This window comes from Sphaerodactylus townsendi, linkage group LG02 (genome assembly GCF_021028975.2).
Source record: "Sphaerodactylus townsendi isolate TG3544 linkage group LG02, MPM_Stown_v2.3, whole genome shotgun sequence".
In the NCBI taxonomy this organism is placed as follows: Eukaryota; Metazoa; Chordata; class Lepidosauria; order Squamata; family Sphaerodactylidae; genus Sphaerodactylus; species Sphaerodactylus townsendi.
The window spans coordinates 99389776-99412632 of record NC_059426.1 but is presented as its reverse complement, the minus strand read 5'-3'; the positions used below and the strand labels follow the sequence as shown (position 1 = coordinate 99412632).

The following is a 22857-nucleotide window of genomic DNA, read 5'->3' as shown; positions in this document are numbered from 1 at the left end:
TCCCTGAAAGGTCACTTCTAAATTGGACTACTGCAGCTTGTTCTATACGGGGCTATCCATGGACGTACTTTGGAACTTGCAGCTGGTGCAAAATGCAGCAGTGCAGGTGTAACCCCCATGCTCAGAATGGGTTGACCCAGAAAGGGGTGGAGACTCAAAGCATCAGGAGGCTGCAGAGCTCATGTAGTTTGGAGGAGACAAGGCTACCAGACTCGGACCTTGATTTGTATAAGCCCATATCACCTTGTTAAGGTAACTGCAATGTTGTTGGGAACTAGTGGGAAGGTTTATTTTTGCTATGTTGTAAATATTGGAGTTTATTGTTTCAGGGTTTTTTGTGGTTGTAATGGGTGAGAGTTCTCCTGGAAACCTTCATCATGTTGAATCCTGTTCATCAAGCCCAGGGGTAGGGACAGAGGCTGATGGGAATTGTAGTTCCTGAACATCTGGAGAGCCGCAGGTTCCCTACCCCTGATCAAGCCCTTGGAGTCTACAGGAGCCAACCCGCTTGCAAAGAAGAATTTGACTTGGCAACATCAGTAGACTGTAACTAGAAGGACTTGAAATGAAACCTGAACAGGACCTTGAAGTGTGATGTTAAATGTTGATGTTTGATGTCATATGTTAGGAAAGTAAACCATTTTGTTTTTAAAATTTGTTGTTGCAAACTCATTCCAAGTTCTGCCCCACAGAACCCACAGATAGAGGTTACACAGGTCCTTACTGGGACCCTGTACAGATGCACATTCAAAAGGTGGTCCAACAGCTGCATTGGCTCCAGATGGAGTACTGAATCAGGGTTAAGGTTTTGATACTTACTTTTACAGCCCTAAGTGATTGGGGGCCAACATGTCTGTGGGACTGCCTCTCCCAGTATGTCCTCCAAAGAGCACTGCCTTCAGTGAATAACAATCTACTGGTGGTCCTCTCCCAGAAAGATGTCCAGCTGGCCTGAACAAGGGTCAGGGCATTTTCAGCCCTGGGTTCTGCTGGTGGAACACTCTGTCTGATGATACCTAGGTCCTGCAAAATCTGCTTCAGGGCCTGTTAACACAGAGTCGTTCCATCAGGTCTATGATTGAGGCAGCAACAATTTCCCATCAAATGGCCTCCCTCTCTTCATTTGCCCTTCATTTATAAATGACAAGAAATTATTTTGTTTAATTTGAGATTCCAATTGCTATCTTTTTTTTAGTGTTGGGGTAGTTGTTTGTTTTGAATCTGAAAATTTATTGCATGCAATAACTGTTGGAAGCTGACCTGAATCTATGTGGACAAGGGTGGCATACAAATGCAATAGATAAAATAAAAATAAATACTGTGGGGTTTGGCAGGGGGCACCTTGTTTCTGTTTCTTTTCAATATTTCAATTTTATCAATATTTCCATTTTTAGGGGTTTTTTATTATATGATGATGATGACATGGTGTGGCATGAGTTATTGTGTTTTCTAAGGATGTTCTGCACTTGCCCATTAGTAAATTGGGTCCATTGCTAGTAAAGCAGAGAGAACAGCGGCAAAGACTGAGATTTTGCCCCCTCCTCTTACAATGACACTGCTCAGATAATTTCAAATCCTTGTCTGTTTTGTCTCGATGGTAAAGAGTCTTCTTTGGATTTGTGGTAAAGGTTCCTGGAATGAAAGTCCCTGCTTTGTGCAGCTTTTAGACACCATTCTAAAAACTGCACAGCTGTGGGAGCAGCAGTGGCGTAGGAGGTTAAGAGCTCGTGTATCTAATCTGGAGGAACCGGGTTTGATTCCCAGCTCTGCCACTTGAGCTGTGGAGGCTTATCTGGGGAATTCAGATTAGCCTGTACACTCCCACAGATGCCAGCTGGGTGACCTTGGGCTAGTCACAGCTCTTCTGAGCTCTCTCAGCCCCACCCACCTCACAGGGTGTTTGTTGTGAGGGGGGAAGGGCAAGGAGATTGTAAGCCCCTTTGAGTCTCCTGCAGGAGAGAAAGGGGGGATATAAATCCAAACTCTTCTTCTTCTTCTTCTACCATTCCACAGATGATATTAACTACCTGCTAACAGGACTGCAGACATCAGTGATGAAATTAAAATAACTCCTTTTCATGTCTGATTCAGAAAAGGCTCCTTCATTATAGAGGCTAAAATGACAAGGATGTCTGTTATCAGTTTCACTGTAGCTGTGGTGGGTCCTCACTGCATCACTTCAGAGGTGAGGAAAAATATGTCAGTTTCACAGCTGCTCTTTATATCCCTTATGAACACTTCTCTGCACTTAAGCAAGCTGTTGTCGATATAGACATATCTATTTTTTTTACTGTGAATACAAACAAGTTTCTGCATCCAGCCATTTATTTTTAACCAGAGAAAGTTAAATTTGATAGAATTAGGTACAAGGAGGGTGCTAGTGGCTTATCCACAGTAGCAGAAGTGAAGTGATTCATACTGAAATTGAACTTGATGTACTGTCTTGGTGTTGGACTCTAAGTGGAGTTCAGGGTGGGTCACAGTTCAACACTTTGCTCAGCATGGCTATTGAACAACAGCCTCAGCCAGGAAGTGCCCAACTTTATACTGCTGGATCCACCCCCAAAATTTCCCCTCTGCAGTAGGTGGACCTTAAGGGATGAAGCTAGCAGCATAAAGCTGGATCCAGCCAGGCTAAGCCTGCAGTTGAAAATTGTGCCCGGCTCAGCCTGGCTGAGTCTAGTGTTGAACTCTTCCTGTATCCAATCTCCAGATGGGTCTCAGAGGAAGAAGGCAGCAAGAGTGCTGTCTGCTGCCTCCAAAATCCACAAGGCATTTGGAGGCAAGCATATTTTTCAGGTTTGAGTTTGATAACCCCCAATTTTTTGGAAAATTCAGATATTTTTAAATTTCTGGGACCATTAAACTGAACCCAAAAATTACTGATACATTTGTTTTTGCCCTCCACTACATACACAATCTAAAATAACAGTAAAAGTAAATCTCAGTCTAAAACCACAATATTTGATTTCGCCTCAAGACTTCTTTTTGGAATAACATTCATGAAGTACAGATATCTTAGATGACAGCTAAAACACATTTCAAAAACTATTATGACACCAGCTGACTTGAGGACCAGATGATTATTCATTCACACAGGCATTGTAACTGGAGTAACACTATAACTATAAACTAAAAGGGTGTGTATGACTGACTGATCCAACAATTATATATGTGCAGCTTATTCAGCATTAGTTGTTGCAGTAACTTCCTATAGAAAATATCAAGATTAATTGTATCTTAAATCTTAGCTAAGAAGAATGGGAATCACTCTCTCACCATCCGTATGGGGAAGGATTAAACACACTTCTTACTAAAGGCTGTGTCACTCCAGTCTCTGGGGGAAACTACAAGTGCCCTATAAATAGTGCTAGTCTAGATTGATTTTGTTTTGTTTTGCTTCGCTTTTATCTGCCCTTTGATTTCCCAGACACCAGTCCAAAGAAGACACAACACAACAATTCCGATTTATTTATTTATTTATTATATTTGTATACCGCCCTCTCCAAAGGCGGTAATTGATTAAACTGATCTGTGCAAATATTTAAAATTCCTAGATATTTAAGTGGATGGGCTGTGCTAGGGCAACATGTCCAAGACCACCTTTTTTATTAGACACACCTGCCTTTGTCTGATGGCTTCATCATTGCATGTACACAATAAGCTGAGAGATGCCCAGCCCCAGCCCCTTCATCTGATGCGTGGCAACTACCAATTCAAAAAGATGTTGCTCAGCACCAAAGGGACACTCATTCCCAGCCATATCCTACTGCACCATCAGTGATGTGCTGTTCCAGATACTCCCTCCACTACATGGATTTTTTAGGGTGCTTGCCACTTATCCCTATCTCTGGTGATCAGCCCACCCAATCTTTCCCAAAACTAGTTATGGCCAGATCTATTTAATTAAAAAAAAATCAGTCACCCCAACATCATACTGATTGCTGCATTTTAAATTGTTTTAATGTATTTAAGGGTTATTATATCTACGTGTTTTATGTTGTTCACCACCCAGAGCCCTTCGGGGGTAGGGCGGTATAAAAAACCCAATAATTAATTAATTAATTAATTAATAAGAAAGAAAGAAAGAAAGAAAGAAAGAAAGAAAGAAAGAAAGAAAGAAAGAAAGAAAGAAAGAAGAAGAAAAGAGGTACTTCTAGGTGTCAGTTTGGAAGAACCTCCAAATTCCTGCTTGGCCTTAAGACACCAACTAATCTAACTATAATGAAAAGGAGGGTGGGTGGGAGCAGCCAACAGAAACAGCCTGCTCAGAGTAGGCGATGGCACTAGTAAGTCCCACTTAGCCTTTTGTCTCAATTGGCTGCTGCTTAGAGTTCTTGGCCAAAGAGGTTTCATGCACCTTTTAACAAAATTGGGCCTGGCCAAACTGCTCCCTGGCAACACTGCCAGGAATTACACTTCTGATGGGTTATTTTTATTAAAGAAAAGCAAACTTGTGTGGATGACAGGTTGTAAGTACCTAGTGCTGCTATAGCAAAAGTCAGAGAAAAGTCAGAGAAAGAAGACATAGTGGATAGAAAATAGTGGTGTATCTCACATAATATCCTGTCACCATAGCAACCAGCTCCAAAGAAACCGTGTAGTATGTGCTTGTGCAAAAACCATCCTGAGAGAACAAGGGGATTTTGTTCTATGCACACAGCACTTATGTCTTGCATTACCTATTCAAACCAACTTTTATTCTCCATTATTTATACAATTCCTCTTCATTACATAGTTCTATTTTCAGACACCATGAAATCTCGAGCAGAGTTACACCATTCTAAGTCAACTGAAATTAATAAGCTTAGAAGGGTGTAACTCTATTTAGGATGGCAATAATATTTCTAAGACAACCATTGTTGTACCAGCACAAGTCAAAAAGACTGTTGTCAAAAGGAGCAGAATGTTGAAATGCTGAAGATTCAGGTCTATAATGAAGGCAGTTGCTTTGTTCTTCCAACTGCAGTTTCTCCCAATACAGTAGTAACTAAAAGAGTAGTTTGGAAGTTTAATGATAGCTTCTGCCAATGTAAAATACTGTCTGCAGAACAGCTGCTTATAGTTCTGGCAGGGTATTATAGACCACAGTGAGAAACCTTGGAATTATTCCAAGAAGAGGATCACATGCCAAAAGCAGAACATATGCCATGTAGATAACTGAGACCACACTGGCTCTACAATTAAAAAGAAAAATGGAAGGGATTACAGTGTCTGGATGCCCAGTTTCCTTTTACTTGCTCTTTTTGCCACTTTTGCCTGTGTGGTGGCAACTTATAACTCTGATGGTGAAAGTGTCCGATATGACCTTCAAGTTCCAGGTTGCTAAAATCTAGTTTAGCTTGCAATTATATTGCATTTAATTCTGTGAGAAACAAATCCAGTTGTAACATAGAAAGTATTTAGATCCTTACAGCACAAGAAGATGTTGCTGTTAGTGCAATGTATCCATTGGCTCTATTTGATTATTATATGGAATGAGTGAGAACCCTCCCTTTCCTGAAAGTCCTCAAGGCCTCTCTTATTTTCCTGCTTCTTCTCTTCTCCACATTCAAAAGTCAACCTACATTTATCTGCTCATCTCTCTTGAGCTTCCCCTCCACTCCACCCATGGCAGATTCTGTTTAGGAAATTATGGCTCAGTTGTGTGGTGCTGGCTGCTGGGTCAGGTCCACTTGCATGCTAGGGAATCCTCAAAGAATTGTGGGAGAGTTCCTCCCCCTGCATTATTTTCTCTTTCCCTCTTCCTGACAATCCCCATACCTTCTCTCCTTTCTCTGACTCATTCTGTCCTCACATATTCACAAACCGATCTTTTAACTGCCTCCCATCTTCAGCTATATTTATTATTTACAACCTTAATTCATACCCTACCTTCCTCCACAGTGGGTACCAATGTAGTGTGCATTATTCTTTTCCTTTTTATCCTCACAAAAACCCTGTGAGGTAGATTAAGCTGAAATTATATGAGTAGCCTCAAATTGCACAGGGAGCTTCCACAGATAGATGGGAATTCAAATCTGGGTCTTCAAGACTCTGAAGCTCTTATCACTACACCACACTGATTTTCATAGGATGACTGCTACTGAAGAGTAGCAAGCAGCCGGGTCTAGTTGAGTCATGCAAGTTGAGTGGTATTAAGTCATCTAGTGGTTGCTGCTAGACCAATAAGTTCTCCCTCAAAAGCAAAAAAACAGCCCTAGAAAGAGCCTTGCCCCTTCTCCCAACTTTTTACTCACAGAAAATTCAAACCTTCAAAATTAAAAAAAACAGCCATAGAAGGAGCCTTGCCTCTTCTCCCAACCTTTTACAGAAAATTCAAACCTGGAATGCTCTGGTTGCCTAGCAATAGGGGTGAACCAAAAAAAGAGTGGGGGGGGATTTGGATTTAGATATATTGGACTCAAAAATTTTCAGGATTCCTAAATATTCCCAAATTCACATACTGGTTTAGGGTTTTTCTTTTCAATGTAATTTTTCAATAATCTGAAAAAAATCAACTACATTATAACCTATGTAGAATCTTTCCAAGACTAAGGGGACTGCATAGCTTTGGATGACTCTCCTTACAACTCCCCCCCCCTCAAGTTGGTTAAAGAGTAGATCAAGGGCCCAATTTTATGGAACCTCAAATGAAGGAAAAATAGGGACCCATAAAATTAGACCCCGACCCAATGTTTATCAAACTTTTAGGTTGTTGTAAAAAAAAGTGATCAAAAGCTATGCTGCAGATTTGCAACCTTTATCTTAAAACACACACACACACACACACACACACACACACCATACACATACACACTGCCCCAGAAAGATTCCCCATAAACTATAATGAAGCAGACAGGAAAGGGGAGGAGATTGAAATTTAAAGTTCTGAGGAGTTTGGTGCAAATGTGCCGAAGTGGTGGTGTTGTCAGGTTTTTTTTTCCCTTTTAAAAGGAGGCTATACTACAGTAGCCAGTGATCCCCATAAGAAAAAAGCCATTTTGTTCAAAAAGCTTTTATGGGATCAGGATTGTTTGGCTACAAGTTAAAAAGCATTTCTTTTTGGCCAAAAAATGCGAACAAATAACAGTAATGTATTTTTCAGTGTTTTTTCCTCCCCAGTTTGGTATTACTGAATGTGTATCCCTACCTGGCAATGACAACTGAAGGGATCCATTTGATAAAACAAAGGCATCCATTTTAGCATTTGGGGCGGGGGGGGGGGGGGGGTCTAAGCCACCAACTTTTTAAAAAAATTACATTTTTCTGCAAACCTGAAAAATGTTGCCCTCATCAGACTCCAGGATATTTCTCCAGGAATTTCACAACTTGGAGCTGACAACTCAATGAGTCCTCCCCCAAAAGGGCTGGAAAGGACCTTGCCCTTACTCCTTGCCCTTTTACTTACAGAAACACAGCCTGAAATATTGTTGTTGTCTAGCAACAGACACTTTGCTTAAACCTGCAGGCTCTGCTTTTATCATTTTCAGGGTTTTTAAAAACCTCCCAACATGTTTTTGAAGATTACACATTTTTCTGCTAACCTGGGATTATTTTCATGTCTTGCCCATTCACAGTTCCCGTCATCAGATTTAAGTATCCTCAGATTTGGCTGATTTGGTCTTTAGCAAGTAACACAAACACAAAGCACTCTCCGGCCAATAAACCTTTGAAAAATAACCCTAATAGTATTGTTTTTTATCAATCTTTATATTATTTTTAAAATTGGCTATAAGCTCTTATCAACTATTACAAATAATATCACCACAATATCAACATGCCTTATATACACCTTAATACATATATACAAGCAGATAACTGCACAACCAACTCATAAATCACTGGTGTAGTCTGAGGTTCACCTCCCTTTTCTTTTCTTTTGAACAGGTGCCAACACTCATAAATCTTCCTTCAAACCGGGAGTCCTCTTGGTAGCAACTTGTAATCCTCTTTAAACATCTTTAGACATGGGAATCTGCAAGGATCTGTGGGACACATCTCATTTTCCCCTTTCCTCTTTCCTATTTCACTTTCCTAAAAGCCCCTTTTCCTACTTCTTTCTCTTCTTCTAGGATTGTCAACTTCAACATGGGGTCTGGAGTTCTCCTGGAATCACAACAGATCTCCCAACTACAGAGATAATTTCCCATTTAGGGTTGCCAATTCCAAGTTGGGAAGTTCCTGGAGATCTGTGTTGTCCATTAACAGCACTAATCACCAGATTTATGTATCCAAAGTTTTGACCAGCCTTGCTATTGAAATATAAGATTAAGATGATGATGATGAATGATAAATTCTTCTGCTTGAAAGTAGTGCCCTAGAAGTTTGATCGAGTTTAACAGTTCTGCACATGTACTTTCCCATTCTCCTCTCCACCAAGAACAGGAGTGTGGCATTACAGGCTGGTGCAGAAGAAAATATTATGTTCCAGCTATAGAAATCCTTGCACCTCTGAAAATGTTAATTTAGATTCAAACCTATGTGTGAAAATATTGCAAGATTTTGATTATTCTAGCCGGTTGCTGTTTGCACCAACCCCCATTCTCAGTCTGAGGAGAAGAGCCTTCAGGAAAAACGGAGGGAAACTCTGTTTATGGGGGATAGAGTTTCAATTGTACAGGCACTACCCCTTTCTGACAATCAGTCACACCCTGGTACTGGTTAAAGTTTAAAATAAAATTATTTTTTATTTACAGACTGGTTTAGCTTCTCAGATGGAACAGAGAGGTTTCAAAAGTATTTTAGGTTTCATAGGTAGATATTTCTTTCTTAGATGTTACAGCACAGTTTTCCAGAACAAACTATTCACCCACAGGTGCCTCTTGAGGGAAAACTTTCCACCCGCAGTCAAGCATACTCCTAGTTCACCCACCCTTAATCACTAAAAGGAAATGGTCACTGACTTTAGGAGGGCCCCCACCACGTGGATCTCCCTATTCCAGAGATCCAGGCTATCTAGCCTATGACAAACACTGTTTCTCCCTGACAATCTGAGATTAGAGGAATCTGGTCACTTAGCCTTCCTCTCCCTGTCTCTCCCTAGCCTCACTGCCACTAGACACAATCTCCAGACTGAAGGAACTGTGAGCTGACACAATCTGTGTCTGACTCCTGAATCTGCATGCCTCTCCACTCCGACTCAATTCCCCAACCAAACCCCACTGACAGGCTTCTTCCTGCTTTTATAGCAGACAGCACACCCTATCTGTGACTACCAGTTATAGCCTTACAGCCCAGCTAATCAGGTTGCGCACTGACTGTTACTGTGGTGTTTTGCTCTGGCTAACTGCACCATTGCAAATTAACCCCATAAGAACCTAATCTGTCACACTGTTCATTTGTGATAAATGTTTATCCATACATTTATACACATAAATGTGTGTACACATCCGCACACATATATTGTATACATTCCAAATGATCTCTAGACTCAAATGACCTCCAAAAAAGATGCATGACCCAGTTAAAAAACAAAATAAACTATCTTTTACCAGTGACACAAAGTTCATCATGCACCACAGTTAATTACCAGTAGCTACTCTTTATCCTGGAAATCTAAACAAACATTTACTGTTAAACAACATGAAGTAATATGTTTAGATTACAGTGGACTTTTCATAGAGTATAATTAAATATTATTTTCCTGTCTAAGAGATTCATGTTTATTTGCCATACAAAATTTCCATTATTTTAATTATGGCACATAGAGAATTTCCATTACTTTAATTATGAATTAGGACCACTTTACACTTAGAGGAAATAATGTGTCTTAGCATTGTTAAATACATCACTTCATAATATCTCCCCTGCATATTTTCTATAATGTTAAAAAGGAGATGCTAGTCTGCAGACTAGTGAAACATGCACCCTGGAGCTGTAGTCAAATCTGTTTCCATGAGATAGCTTTCTTCTTGTTTACATTCATGTGTTCTTCCTTCCAATACTACAGAAAAGGGAGAGTAGATGAGTAGTAGCATACAGACATTAGTTTTCATAAAAGAATTAGGGGTCTCTAAGTCAAGATGTTCTTCTCATGACTCTGTTCAATTGAGAGTCAAATGGTTGAACCAGTTGTATGATTCTGATCATTCTTTTTTTCAGTTAGGCAAGCCGTGTTTAGAAAACCGAAACAATTCAAGCTCTCCGCAGCTGACACTGACAGAAACAGACCCAAATGTCCAGGTATGGTTCCTGTTGGTTTTTAACAAATTGAGACCTGACTGTCAAATATTAAGTTTAGTTTCTTTGGTTATTTTATTATTCAGAAACAGCAGATTTAAGGGAGATTTTATATTAATTGAGATTTCTCTTCCCAATAAAATGCAGTTGTATCTGTGTATTAACTCACTAATCCCGTCTCTAAAATTAACAGAGCAGTCCGGTGGGCTTAAAAGGATTGCTTATTAGTTTTTCTTTGGTCTGATCTATACAGCCTAAATAAGACATCCTGGGGATGCTAAAAAGGCATCCTGGGAAGGCACTTCAGAAAGCTTTCTTCCCTGCCTGCAGTCCTGCCTGCAGTGGAGCCAACCTGCTCCACTGCAGGCTGGCTAGTCCACTCTGCCTTGTGCCACTAGGACAGGGGTAGGGAACCTGCGGCTCTCCAGATGTTCAGGAACTACAATTCCCATCAGCCCCTACCAGCATGGCCAATTGGCCATGCTGACAGAGACTGATGGGAATTGTAGTTCCTGAACATCTGGAGAGCCGCAGGTTCCCTACCCCTGCACTAGGAGAACTGAGAGCAGCACCTCGTGAGCTAGAGTCTGCAAGCAGAGGGAGTGGCTGTCCTTCCTGCCTCAGTGGAAACACCTGCGAGGGGTGGGGCCGGGCAGCTACTTCAGCCACAACAGCAGGCCAAGGGAGCAAGTCTATCAGTTCTGCCTGCAGTGGAGCCAGCCTGCTTAATAGACCACTTTGCCTTGTGCCACCAGGAGAACTGAGAGCAGCACCTGGTGAGCTGGAGTCTGCAGGCAGAGGGAATGGCAGTCCTTCCCACCTTAGTGGAAACATCTGTGGGGGTGGGGCCTGGCAGCCACAACATCAGCCCAAAGGGCAGTGACATAAGAGTGCTGGCCATTTGGGGACTCTCTGGGGAGGGGTATCCTTTCCTTTTGTTGTTAGCAGAGGAATCTAGTAAAGACTGTGTTCTGCAGGTGGAGCAGGTTGAGAGGGGACAGTGAGTGATCTGCTCCAGGAACTTAAATAATAAATTTCAAACAATTGGTTTTAAATAATAGGTTTTAAATCATCAGAGTGTGCACAGAGGGACATGTGTAATATTGGTTTGAGCTGTGTTCCCCACATGGAGGCCAGGATGGGATCTGGGATCCCAGTGATTATAGGATGGGGTAGATATAGCAGTGGGGGCAGGCCATTTTATATACAGAGAGTGAGATGTGATAATGCTCACTCTCTGTCTGACCTGCTCCCTATCCTGCAGTATGTGGGTGGCAGGATGAGACTTAATTACCCTGTTCTGTCACTGGTGTTGAAAAATCAATAATGAAGCCCCTGTTCTCCAAGATTTCTTTGAGGATCAACAGATGGACCTGGCATGTCACAGAAACCAGGGTAAGGGAAGGGGAAACCGTTGCCCTCTATGAACTCACCCCCAGGCTTCGTGGCAATCCACCAACCCCAGACACAGGGTTGGCATGGCAATACTCATCCAGAATTCATTCCCCTTTTGAGCAACCCCTGTCCTGCCGATCACTAGTATAGAGTGTTTAGGCCTTCATTGGGACTCAGAGGAAAAACTGGCTGTCTTGTTGGTCTCTTCTTATGACTCTTCTCATGACCTAGTGACTTACCAGTCACCTAGTGCACCGACAGACAGCCTTCTATGGCTCCTGGAGGTCATGTTGGAGTGGGCATTGAGATTTCCCAAACTTATTGTGTTGAGGGACTTCAATGTCCATGTTGACTTCACCTCATCTTCAGTGGCCGGGGATTTAGTGTCATCCATGGCAATGCTGGAACTCTCCCTTATGAACAGTGAGGGTCCCACTCATCAAGGAGGCCACACTCAAATATTAGTAAGAGCTTGTGGGTGGAACTCCCACTGGGAACGGTTGGCTTCTGTCGATCGGAATGTCTGAGCTGCAGTTGGAAGCTGGAGCAGTAGTGCCGTAGTTGTTAAGAGCAGGTGAATTCTAATCTGGAGGAACTGGGTTTGATTCCCCACTCTGCCGCCTGAGCTGGGGAGGCTTATCTGGGGAATTCAGATTAGCCTGTGCACTCCCACACATGCCAGCTCTCTCAGCCCCACCTACCTCACAGGATGTTGTGAGGGGGGAAGGGCAAGGAGATTGTAAGCCCCTTTGAGTCTCCTACAGGAGAGAAAGGAGGATATAAATCCAAACTCCTCCTCCTCCTCCTCCTCCTCCTCCTCCTCCTCCTCCTCCTCCTCTTCTTCTTCTTCTTCTTCTTCTTCTTCTTCTTCTTCTTCTTCTTCTTCTTCTTCTGGCTATTAAGGAGCTTCATTTTTCAAACTTTTAAACAATAGAAGTTTGTAGAGGGGCTTCAGCTTACACTGTGGGTGCCAAGAGAAAGAGCATCAGAGAAAGCGACCTAGGAATGAAGCAAAGTCAGGTCATGTAAAGACACTGGGCAAGGCTCTCAGCAACTCACAAAGAGTGAAGAGAAATCCCAAGCTGCAGTTACAGGTCTATTTTGTTAGCAGACCCTGAAGAAAGTTCTCACTTCCCCAAATATTTCAGTAAGTTCTTTGAACTTTTGAACTTTCTATTTTAAAAGGGGATAAAATTATAGAGAAAGAATTAATTGGGAAACCAAATGACAAAAATATAATGAAAAATTGGACAACATTAAAACAACTGAATTTAATGATTTCAGAAGAAATTAGTAAACAAACATTGTTAACCAAACAGCAGCATTTTGAATTTGGAAATGAAGTCAGTATTAAAAGAGACAAAAAAATTTATTTTGAAAATTATAAGGGAAGGTAAAACAATAACTGATCAAGGGAAATTTTAAGAAGAATTTAGTACATTTCCCCAAATATTATATTTAGCTCCAGAGGATGACCTGGAAGCAATCAAGGAATTTTTTTGGATAATGCAAATATAGGAAATAAATTAGTGAAATAGAAAAAAAATTAATTAAATGAAAAAATATCTAAAGAAGAAAATTTTGGAGACAATTGAGATATTAAAAATTAAAGAGTCCAGGTCCAGATGGTTATATAATTTTATAAGGTTTTCAAAAAGGATTTAGTAGACCCTTTATTTAATGTATTTTAGGAAATAGAGTTTAGAGGTATTCCACAATCTTGGACTCAAGCTGATATATGTTCAGTCCCTTAAGAAGGAAAAGTAAAAACAGTAATAGAAAATTATAGACCCATTTCGCTATTGAATACAGTCTATAAAATTTTCATTTCTATTTTCTATTTCATTTTCTATTTCATTTTCTATTTCATTTCTATTTTTCTATTTCATCTCTTGTTCCTCTTTGTCCTAAGAGGTGGGGCTTTTGTCCTGAGAGGTGGGGCTTTAATTCAGTCTCTGGAACCAGCAGAGAGGAGTAGCAGCAGAAGAGACTTGGCCAGGAAGAGCAGAGTGACCTGCTGGTGTTCATTTTGGAGGGCTTTTTTCAAAAGCCACAGCTTTAAAACAGTGTTATTTTAACAGGGGTTATCTCTTTTTCTCCTTGTAAGGCTGCTGAATCTGGAAGGTGGGGCTTAACAGGGGTTAACAGAGTTCATCTCTTGTTCCTCTTTGTCCTAAGAGGTGGGCTTTTGTCCTGAGAGGTGGGCTTTAATTCAGTCTCTAGCGGCTACGCCTAATGGCACGCAATTTTAATTTATTTTTTTTGTTTTTAAATTAATAAGGACATATTTGACAGATAGTAATGCGGCAGATAGCTCCAGGGGCACTGACTAAAAAGCTTAATATCTAAATATCTAAACAAATCAGCTATGAAGGCAGAAAGCCAGCAGGGGATGGGGGCTTTCCAGTGTTTTGCTCTGAGTGTCACATGTATGATTATCTGCCACTAGGACAGAAGTCGCGGTGTGCCTAGCAATGAGCTCCTGGCACTCAAGGAACGTGGTGCTCTCTTGAAGCCAAGGTGGCAGACATGGAGAAGCTGAAAGAGGCAGAGAGGGTGACAGACGAGGCTTTCAGGGGCCTAACAGCCGGGCCCCACTCCCAAGGTGACATCTCTTCAGATGTCATGGAGAATGAAGGCCTTGGAGGATGGAGGGTGCCAGTTCGAGGTGGGGAAGATGCTCCCTTAGATGGGATCCCTTCCTTAACTGGTGATCAGCTATCCCTCTCGCGACTGAGGATACCCCTCGGAGGTGGGGGTCTTTGTAGTGGGTGATCTGATCATTAGAAATGTAGAGAGTTGGGTTTGTGAGAGGCTGATGACCGCGATGGTGACTTTGCCTGCCTGCGGCGGTTGCGGATGTCACGCTCGCCTAGATAGGCTTTAGACAGTGCTGGGGTGGAGTCAGCAGTTGTGGTCCACATTGGCACCAACGCATTACTGGGAAATGTAGCCGGAGGTTCTGGAAGCTAAATTTAGGCTGCTAGGAAACAGGTTGAAGTCCAGGACCTCCAAGGTGGCATTCTCAGAAATGCTACCCGCTCCACGCCGCAGGGCGAGCTAGGCAAGTGCCGGAGATACAGGGTCTCAACATGCGCGGATGAGAAGGTGGTGGTGCAAGGCAGAGGGTTTCAGATTTGTTAGGAACTGGGGAACCTTTTGGGACAAGATAGGTCTGTACAAACGGGACGGGCTTCATCTTTAACCAAAGAGGAACCAGGTTGCTGGCCAACATTAAAAAAGGTGGCAGAACAGCTTTTAAACTGGATCACTGGGGAAAGCCGACAGGAGCTGAGGTGACTTCGGTTCGAACACAGTATCTATGGGGATGCAGACAGAGAGGGAGGTTTTTCTAAATCAACCACATACAAACGAGGAACATAGCAATGTGCATGTGACAAGGGATAGTGTCTACAAAAGACCTGAGGGTAAAGCACATAAATCCCAGGTTAAGGACAGAGACAGGGTATAGAGGTGTCTCCATGCTAATTGTAGAAGCATCTCAACCTAAAAAAATGGGGAGCTTTAGAATACAGAGTTTTGAAGGAGGACTTTGATATAGTTGGCATTACAGAGACATGGTGGAATGAGGAGAACCAGTGGGATGCTGTTATACCAGGCTACAGGCTCTATAGGAAGGATAGGACAGGGCGCATTGGGGGTGGAGTTGCCCTTTACATCAAAGAGAGCATAGTATCACATAAAATAGACAATGCAAGAAGAGCTGGTTCCCCTACAGAATCACTGTGGATATCAATACCAGGTGTGAAGGACAGTTTAATATTAGGAATATATTATCGTCCCCCTGACCAAAGTGCACAAGAGGATTCTGAGATGGAAAAAGAAATTAGAGAGGCCAACAAAACAACAAAAAAATGTAGTGGTAATGGGTGATTTTAACTATCCCCATATAAACTGGAAAAATGCATGTTCAGGTCATAGTAAGGAGAGAGCATTCCTGGATATGCTAAATGACTGTGGCTTAGGAGCAGATGGTTGTGGAACCAACCAGGGAGAGGTGATCCTAGATCTAATTCTATGTGGGACCCAGGACCTGGTGCAGGAAGTCAGTGTTGTTGAGTCGATAGGGAACAGCCACCACAATGCTGTCAGATTCAGTATCTCAGCATGCTAACAAGTGGCAACTACTAATGTAGTTACATTCTTCCAGAAAGGGAAATTTCAAAAGATGAGGGGATAGTGCTGCAGGGAAGCTGAAAGGGAAAATCAAGAGAGTCAAAACTGGCTCCAGGATGCTTGGAGGTTATTTAAAAACACAGTAATAAAAGCTCAGCTGGAATGTGTTCCACAGGTTGTAGAAAAGGCAGCACTCCAGTCCAAAAGAAAGCCACCATGGTTAACAAGAGAGGTTGAGGAAATTATCAGAAAAGAAATGTCTTTAGAAAATGGAAGTCCAGTTTGGCTGATGAAGAATATGAGAGGGAACACAAATGGTGGCAAAAGAGAAGCAAGTTAGCTGTAAGGGAGGCAAAAAAAGGATTATGAGGAACGCGTGGCTGCAACATCAAGACCAGCAACAAACAGTTCTTCAAGTACATCAAAAGTAGAGAAGCCAGCAAGGGAAGCCGTAGGTCTGCTAGGATGACAAAGGAACAAAGGGTGTGCTAAAAGATGGCAGGGAGATTGCAGAGAAGCTGAATGAATTCTTTTGCATCTGTCTTCACCCAAGAGGAGGTGAGGAACATTCCTGCACCTGAACCAAGCTTCTTAGGAGGCTTAATCCGAGGAACTAGCTAAGATAGTGGTAGACAAGGAAGAAGTTCTGGCAGCCATTGATAAACTAAATGTTACTTAAATCCCCTGGCCCAGATTGCATTCACCCAAGAGTTCTTAAAGAGCTCAAGCATGAAATTGCTGATCTTCTCACTTTAATATGCAACTTATCCCTGAAATCAGGCTCCATCCCTGAAGACTGGAAGATGGCCAATGTCACACCAATCTTTAAGAAAGGATCTAGGGGGGAAATTACAGGCCAGTCAGTTTGACATCTGTTCCTGGTAAATTAGTAGAATCTATCATTAAAGATAAAATTATAAAACATGTAGACAAGCAAGACCTGCTGAGAAAGAGTCAGCATGGCTTTTGCAGAGGCAAATCCTGTCTTACAAACTTACTAGAGTTCTTTGAGGGTGTAAACAGGCATGTGGACAGGGGTGAACTGGTGGACATTGTCTACTTGGATTTCCAAAAGGCTTTTGACAAAGTTCCTCACCAGAGACTGTTGAGAAAACTCAGCAATGAAGGAATAAGAGGGGAAGTCCTCCTATGGATTAAAAACTGGTTGAGAAACAGGAAACAAAGAGTGCGTGTAAATGGGCAGCTCTCACAATGGAGAGATGTCGTGGAGCCGGTGTCCCCTAAGGATCCGCTTTGGGACCAGTGCTCTTTAACCTATTCATAAAATGACCTGGAAGTAGGGTGGGTAGCTGCTGGCCAAGTTTGCAGATGATACCAAATTATGTAGGGTGGTGAGAACCACAAAGGATTTGGCTGGCGAGCTCCAAGCCGACCTTGATAAATTAGATGAGTGGGCTCCAGAAATGGCAAAATGCAGTTCAATGTAGCAAAATGTAAAGTGATGCAATATAGGGCAAAAAAATCCAAACTTCACATACAACACGCTACAGGGGTCAGTGCTATCAGTCACAGACCAGGAAAGGGATTTAGGCTGCCTTAGTTGATAGTTCCATGGGAATGTCAACTCAATGCATGGCAGCTGTGAAAAAGGCAAACTCTATGCTGGGGATCATTAGAAAAGGAATTGATAATAAAACTGCAAAGATTGTCATGCCCTTATATAAAGCAGTGGTGTGACCGCACTTGGAGTACTGTGTCCAGTTCTGGTCGCCGCATCTCAAAAAGGATATTGAGGAGATAGAAAAAGTGCAGAGAAGGGCAACAAGAATGATTGAGGGACTGGAGCACCTTCCCTATGAGGAGAGGCTGCAGCGTTTGGGACTCTTTAGTTTGGAGAGGAGGCAGCTGAGGGGGGATATGATTGAAGTCTACAAAATTATGCATGGGGTAGAAAATGTTGACAGAGAGACATTTTTCTCTCTTTCTCACAATACTAGAACCAGGGGACATTCATTGAAAATGCTGGGGGGAAGAATTCGGACTAATAAAAGGAAACACTTATTCACGCAACGTGTGATTGGTGTTTGGAATATGCTGCCACAGGAGGTGGTGATGGCCACTAACCTGGATAGCTTTAAAAGGGGCTTGGACAGATTTATGGAGGAGAAGTCAATTTATGGCTACCAATCTTGATCCTCTTTGATCTGAGATTGCAAATGCCTTAACAGACCAGGTGATCGGGAGCAACAGCCGCAGAAGGCCATTGCCTTCACATCCTACATGTGAGCTCCCAAAGGCACCTGGTGGGCCACTGCGAGTAGCAGAGAACTGGACTAGATGGACTTTGGTCTGATCCAGCTGGCTTGTTCTTATGTTCTTATGTTCTTATGTTCTTATTTTAGTGAACAGATTTTAAATGTTTTGGTAATTATAATCCACTCTGATCAAGCTGGATTCCTTGCCATTAGATGTATTACATTTATTTATTTCTTGGATTTCTATGCCACCCCATCCCCGAAGGGCTCTGGGTGGTGTACAGCATAAAATTCATACCATATCAGATAAAGGAGCAAATCTAACAAAACGCAATAAACAAATAACATAGCTCTATCCAGTTAATAAACAATAAAACTCACTAAAACTCCATATAAACAGTGGTTAATACAATCAAATGATTAAATAGTTAAATAAGTTAAATAAGAGGCATCTAAAAACCCGCCTTTAAAACCTTCCCCAAAAACGGAGAGCAGCGGGCCCCTCAATATGAGGGTCACCCTGATGTAAACAGCACAGGGAGCAGAGAGGGGCACCATCAGCGGCTGGACACTCCAAAGGCCCGGTGGAATAACACAGTCTTACAGGCCCTGCGGAACTCACCAAGATCCCGCAGGGCCCGGACAGCTGGAGGAAGGATGTTCCACCAGGCCAGGGCCAGGGCCGTAAAAGTCCTGGCCCACGTGGAGGCCAGCCGCATCATTGAGGGGCCGGGAACCACCAGCAAATTGGCCTCTGCTGAACGCAGAGACCGGGTAGGGACATATGGGGTAATACGGTCCCGAAGGTACAAGGGTCCCAGGCCGCGTAACACCTTAAAGATAATATAAGAATGATAGTAAATATATTGGAATTGATGGAACAGAAACTAGATGAACAATTAGCATTATTCTTTATTGATATACATAAAGCATTTGATCAGTTGAAATGGAACTTTATGTTGGAAATCATCCAAAGGAGAGATTTGGGAGAAAGATTTCTTTGTTGGGTTAATCAAATACATAAAACACAAGAAGCTAAATCAATAATAAATGAAGAAATTTCCAATAAAATATGTATAAATGGGGGCACCAAGCAAATAGTAATTATATAAAAGAAAATTATATGAAAATGCACTTCGAGTGGTATATGACTCCTGGTGGAACACTCTGTCTGATGAAATGCGGTGAAGTATGTGGGACATTTATACATCAATGGTGGAATTGTGAGAAAGCAAAAAAAATGAGGAAGTTAAGAAAATTTTGAAAATAAATGTTACTTGTTTACCAGAAAAGTATTTATTAAGTATGGTTAACAAAATTATATAAGATAATATTATTTCAAGATAATATTATTTCAATATATGGCTACTGCCTCTAGAATAGTTTGGACAAGATATTGGAAAGTGGAGAACTGCCCTACAGTAAAAGAATGGCAAATTAAGGTAATGGAATTAACAAGTTTAGCAAAAATTGCTTCCATTATATAATATGGATGATGACTTCCAAACTGAATGGAATGCTTGGATAGAATATATTCAACAGTAAGGGAAAGATACAGCAGAAATATGTGGAAGTTTTAATTAGTTTTTTTTCTTTTTTCTGTTCTTATTGATATTGATGGATGCCCCAGTTATTTGTTCTAATACTGTTTTTGTACATGTTGCTTGTTTTGTAAATATATTGTTATGCAATAATTTTTTTATTTAAAAAAGGATGCTACACTCTGGATTTGATTTTTGGGGCAGGGGTGGATGTGGTTCTATCCTCTATAGACAGAGTGCAACAACGTCACTCTTAAGATCCAGATTGAAATTGCTATGCCCCCCTGCATAGGCGATGGGCATATTTGGGCCCACTTGTGGAGACTTATGGACCACATTAGGTTCCAGAACATCCTGCGAGAGTCACCAGCTGCTGGTGACTCTCTCAAAGAGCTGAAATCAATACAATATAAAAATCAGCTACAGTTGCATTAATTATTACCTAATCAAAAATTATTTACAACGGTTGTCAATATTTGTTTCATGCATTTTGTGGTAGCAAGCTTCACAGCCCAACCCAAAGCGGGGAGAATGCTGCTCAGATGCAGCGCAGGCTCATGCTGGCATCTTTGTCTCCTCTGCCAGCATGAGGGTCACCCAAGTAACATCTGGCCATGCTCAATTCCATGGCAGTGAAACCTGGAAATAGTCACCATTGCAGTGCTACACTGGCATCCAATTGGATACCAGCATGAGGGGACAGATCATTCCTGAGGGTGGAGCAAGGTTCTACCTGGGCTTTACATTAGCTAGGTTCTACCTGGGCTTTACAGCTGGGAACGTGGCAGCTGGGCCTTGGACTTACACCACCCAAAAGGATGGTGCAAGTCCATTTAGCTTTCAGGTGACCGGGTTTTTTGTTTGTTTTTTCTGCCTTCTTGTACCACCTGAAAGCCCTCTGGAGGCAGCAGGACAGTACAGCAGTGGCACCATTTCCAGCTGCCTCTGTTTTGGATTGGACTGTTATAATTTTTCCACCATTTGTGCACTTGATAGGAAGCTACAGTAATTCCTAACTCTGATTAATTTTCCTATAAAACATATGTTTTTTTGCAAATGTGCATTGATTATATTCATACTTCATATTGTAAATTTTCTTAAAGTGCATCTATTGTTAAAATTCCTTTCTGCCAAGCACAAAGTTCATGAGCATAGTCACCCTCCCCCGCATTTTATTTTCACAGCAACTCTGCAAGGTAAACTCAGTGATAATGAATGACATCCAATGTGTTCCTGGTTTTATTTAAGACTAGGAGGGCACCCGTGCTTCGCTATGCATACTTCATCACAGGCTCTCTGTGAATTTTGGGGTGACATTCAACATACTTCTTTACACCCTGTTTGTGAACTTTGGGGTGACATGCAGCATATTTCCTCACAGCCTGTCTGTGGACTGATGGGTTTCACATATTTTGCAGCAGTTTCCTGTAGTTGTCTTTTTCTAATGCAATGTGCTGTTGCTCTCTTTCACCTGGTGGGCTCCAAAAGACGTCATGTGGAAGCAGCTGTTGTATTTTTGGAATGCAGAAAGGAAGTGTTCTGCCATTGGATGCTGATGAGTGAGAAGGCTGTGAAGAGGCTCAGGTTAGGGTTGAAGGGCAGGGAGCTGGACTGTACCACCACTGCAGCACATTCCTGGGGACTCATCCTGCCACTTCAGAGCATGACATCAAGCACAGGGTGATCGGAGGCCGAGAGCAGTAAACTTGTCTGCACAGTAATCAATCTGATGTCCATATGCAAAACCCAACAAATGTTTAGTAGTCCAAGGTGATAGTGTGGTTTGTAATATGTTTTGATTTTATTTGGCTGTAGCGGTGTTGTTAACATGAGGGTGAGTGGAGGAGTACTTTTTCACAATTTGTCTGTTAACTTCGGGGTGACATTCAGCATGCTTTTTTGCAACCTGTTTGTTGAAGCTGGTGGTGTTTAACCGTCACCCTTAGAATGTTCGTGCAGCATGTCTGTGGACTGAGGGGCTGGTTTGCCCTTAAAATGTTTGCGCAGATGGCCAGAGATGAGCAGTTAAAACAGTAAATGTGTAGTAACTTGAGTAAAACTGAATATTTTGAAAAATCCTTTCTTAGTGAGCACCTAAACCACATAATGAACCGGTGTGCCAAATTTCAACTTTGTAGGTTTGCCGGTTTTTGAGTTCTGTGCATGAGTCAGTCAGTGAGTGGTATTTATAAATATAGATTTGACCTTGTTCTCCCTTGTCCTTTTAGTCTTCACAAAATGGTCATACAAAAGCTTGGATAGCAGCTTCATATTTTGAATGATATTAAATTATCACTATAGAAAAGAATCTCAGAAGAGAAAACAGGTATATACAATCAGAGCCCTGCAATATTTTTAAAAGATTATGACAAAACATTCCACTTTTCTAACTCAAAATGAGCTGCTCAATTGCATCAGAACATTTATACCACATTGTTTTCTTTCTGCCCTGACAGTCACCTCTGTGTTGAATTTTAGATCACAAATAGTTCACTGTAGGAAATATCTTTTGCTCTTGACAGTACAAAGCACATTGATGATGCTACATGAATATATACAATAAAGAATCCTAATAAGAAACTGAAAAGGAGAATTGGATCTCTCTTCTCCCTTCCTAATGACTGCTTTCATCATCTTTCAGAAAATAAATGTCTTAATACTGATAGTATTTTCCTTCTTCTATTAACAGAAGTCACACAGTCCTTCATGGATTAAACATGGGTTTAAAAAAGCAGTGGAGAGAAAAGAAAACAACCCTGACGAACAGGCTAAAATCAACGAAAAGACTCTGTAAACATCATCCTGCTTTCCTTAAAATGTTCTTCATTTGCTATCGTCTTCATCTTTTTAGTCCAGAGGCATGAAACATACCAGGTTTCTAAAGCATGCAATTTTTTCACTATTTTATGGATGTTTGTAAATTAGTCTAGAAATTTCTGAAATAGATTGATTAGTATATTTCAGCAATAATCCAACAGAAATGGATGTTTGGGAAAAAATGCTTTGTAATACAGTCCAGTTTTTTGAATTTTATTCTGCCCTGATCTGTAACTTGCTTATTATAAATTACTCTGTTTTGTAAAGAAATGCTATTAAGAAGTTTTATTTTATTAACCAATCCTGTTTTGTAAGTATCATTATTATACCCTATGGACTGTGATTTGACCTTCTGGAATTATACACACCAGGAAGCTCCACTGAAGTCTCAGTGAATGCATAGAGTGTGTGCATAGAGAAGGACATGTGGCCACTCCAGCCATAGCACCACCATGTCTGTGAAGCTAACTTGGTGGGAACAATTTGGGCTCGTTCAATCAGTGCAAGGGGAAGGCAGAAGCCCCTACCCACTGTTCTGCCTACCATTTGAACTTGAGCCCCTGTGATGCTTTTAAAATTACTTCCTTGCA

The 22857-nt window shown here is 41.6% G+C and overlaps 1 protein-coding gene across 4 annotated transcripts in view; it reads left to right on the top strand.

Annotated features, from left to right (window-relative positions):
* Positions 1–22568, top strand: part of LUZP2 (leucine zipper protein 2) — a 485657-nt gene extending 463089 nt beyond the window's left edge. For 3 of the 4 annotated variants that reach the window (XM_048483982.1, XM_048483980.1, XM_048483979.1), the window contains 2 exons: positions 10084–10164; positions 22140–22568. In XM_048483982.1, coding sequence (XP_048339939.1) covers positions 10084–10164; positions 22140–22244 — 186 coding nt within the window. In that variant the 3' untranslated portion in view covers positions 22245–22568. The remainder of the gene's footprint in view (positions 1–10083; positions 10165–22139) is intronic. The other variant, XM_048483981.1, reaches the window with a different exon arrangement.
* Positions 22569–22857: the final 289 nt, after the last annotated feature.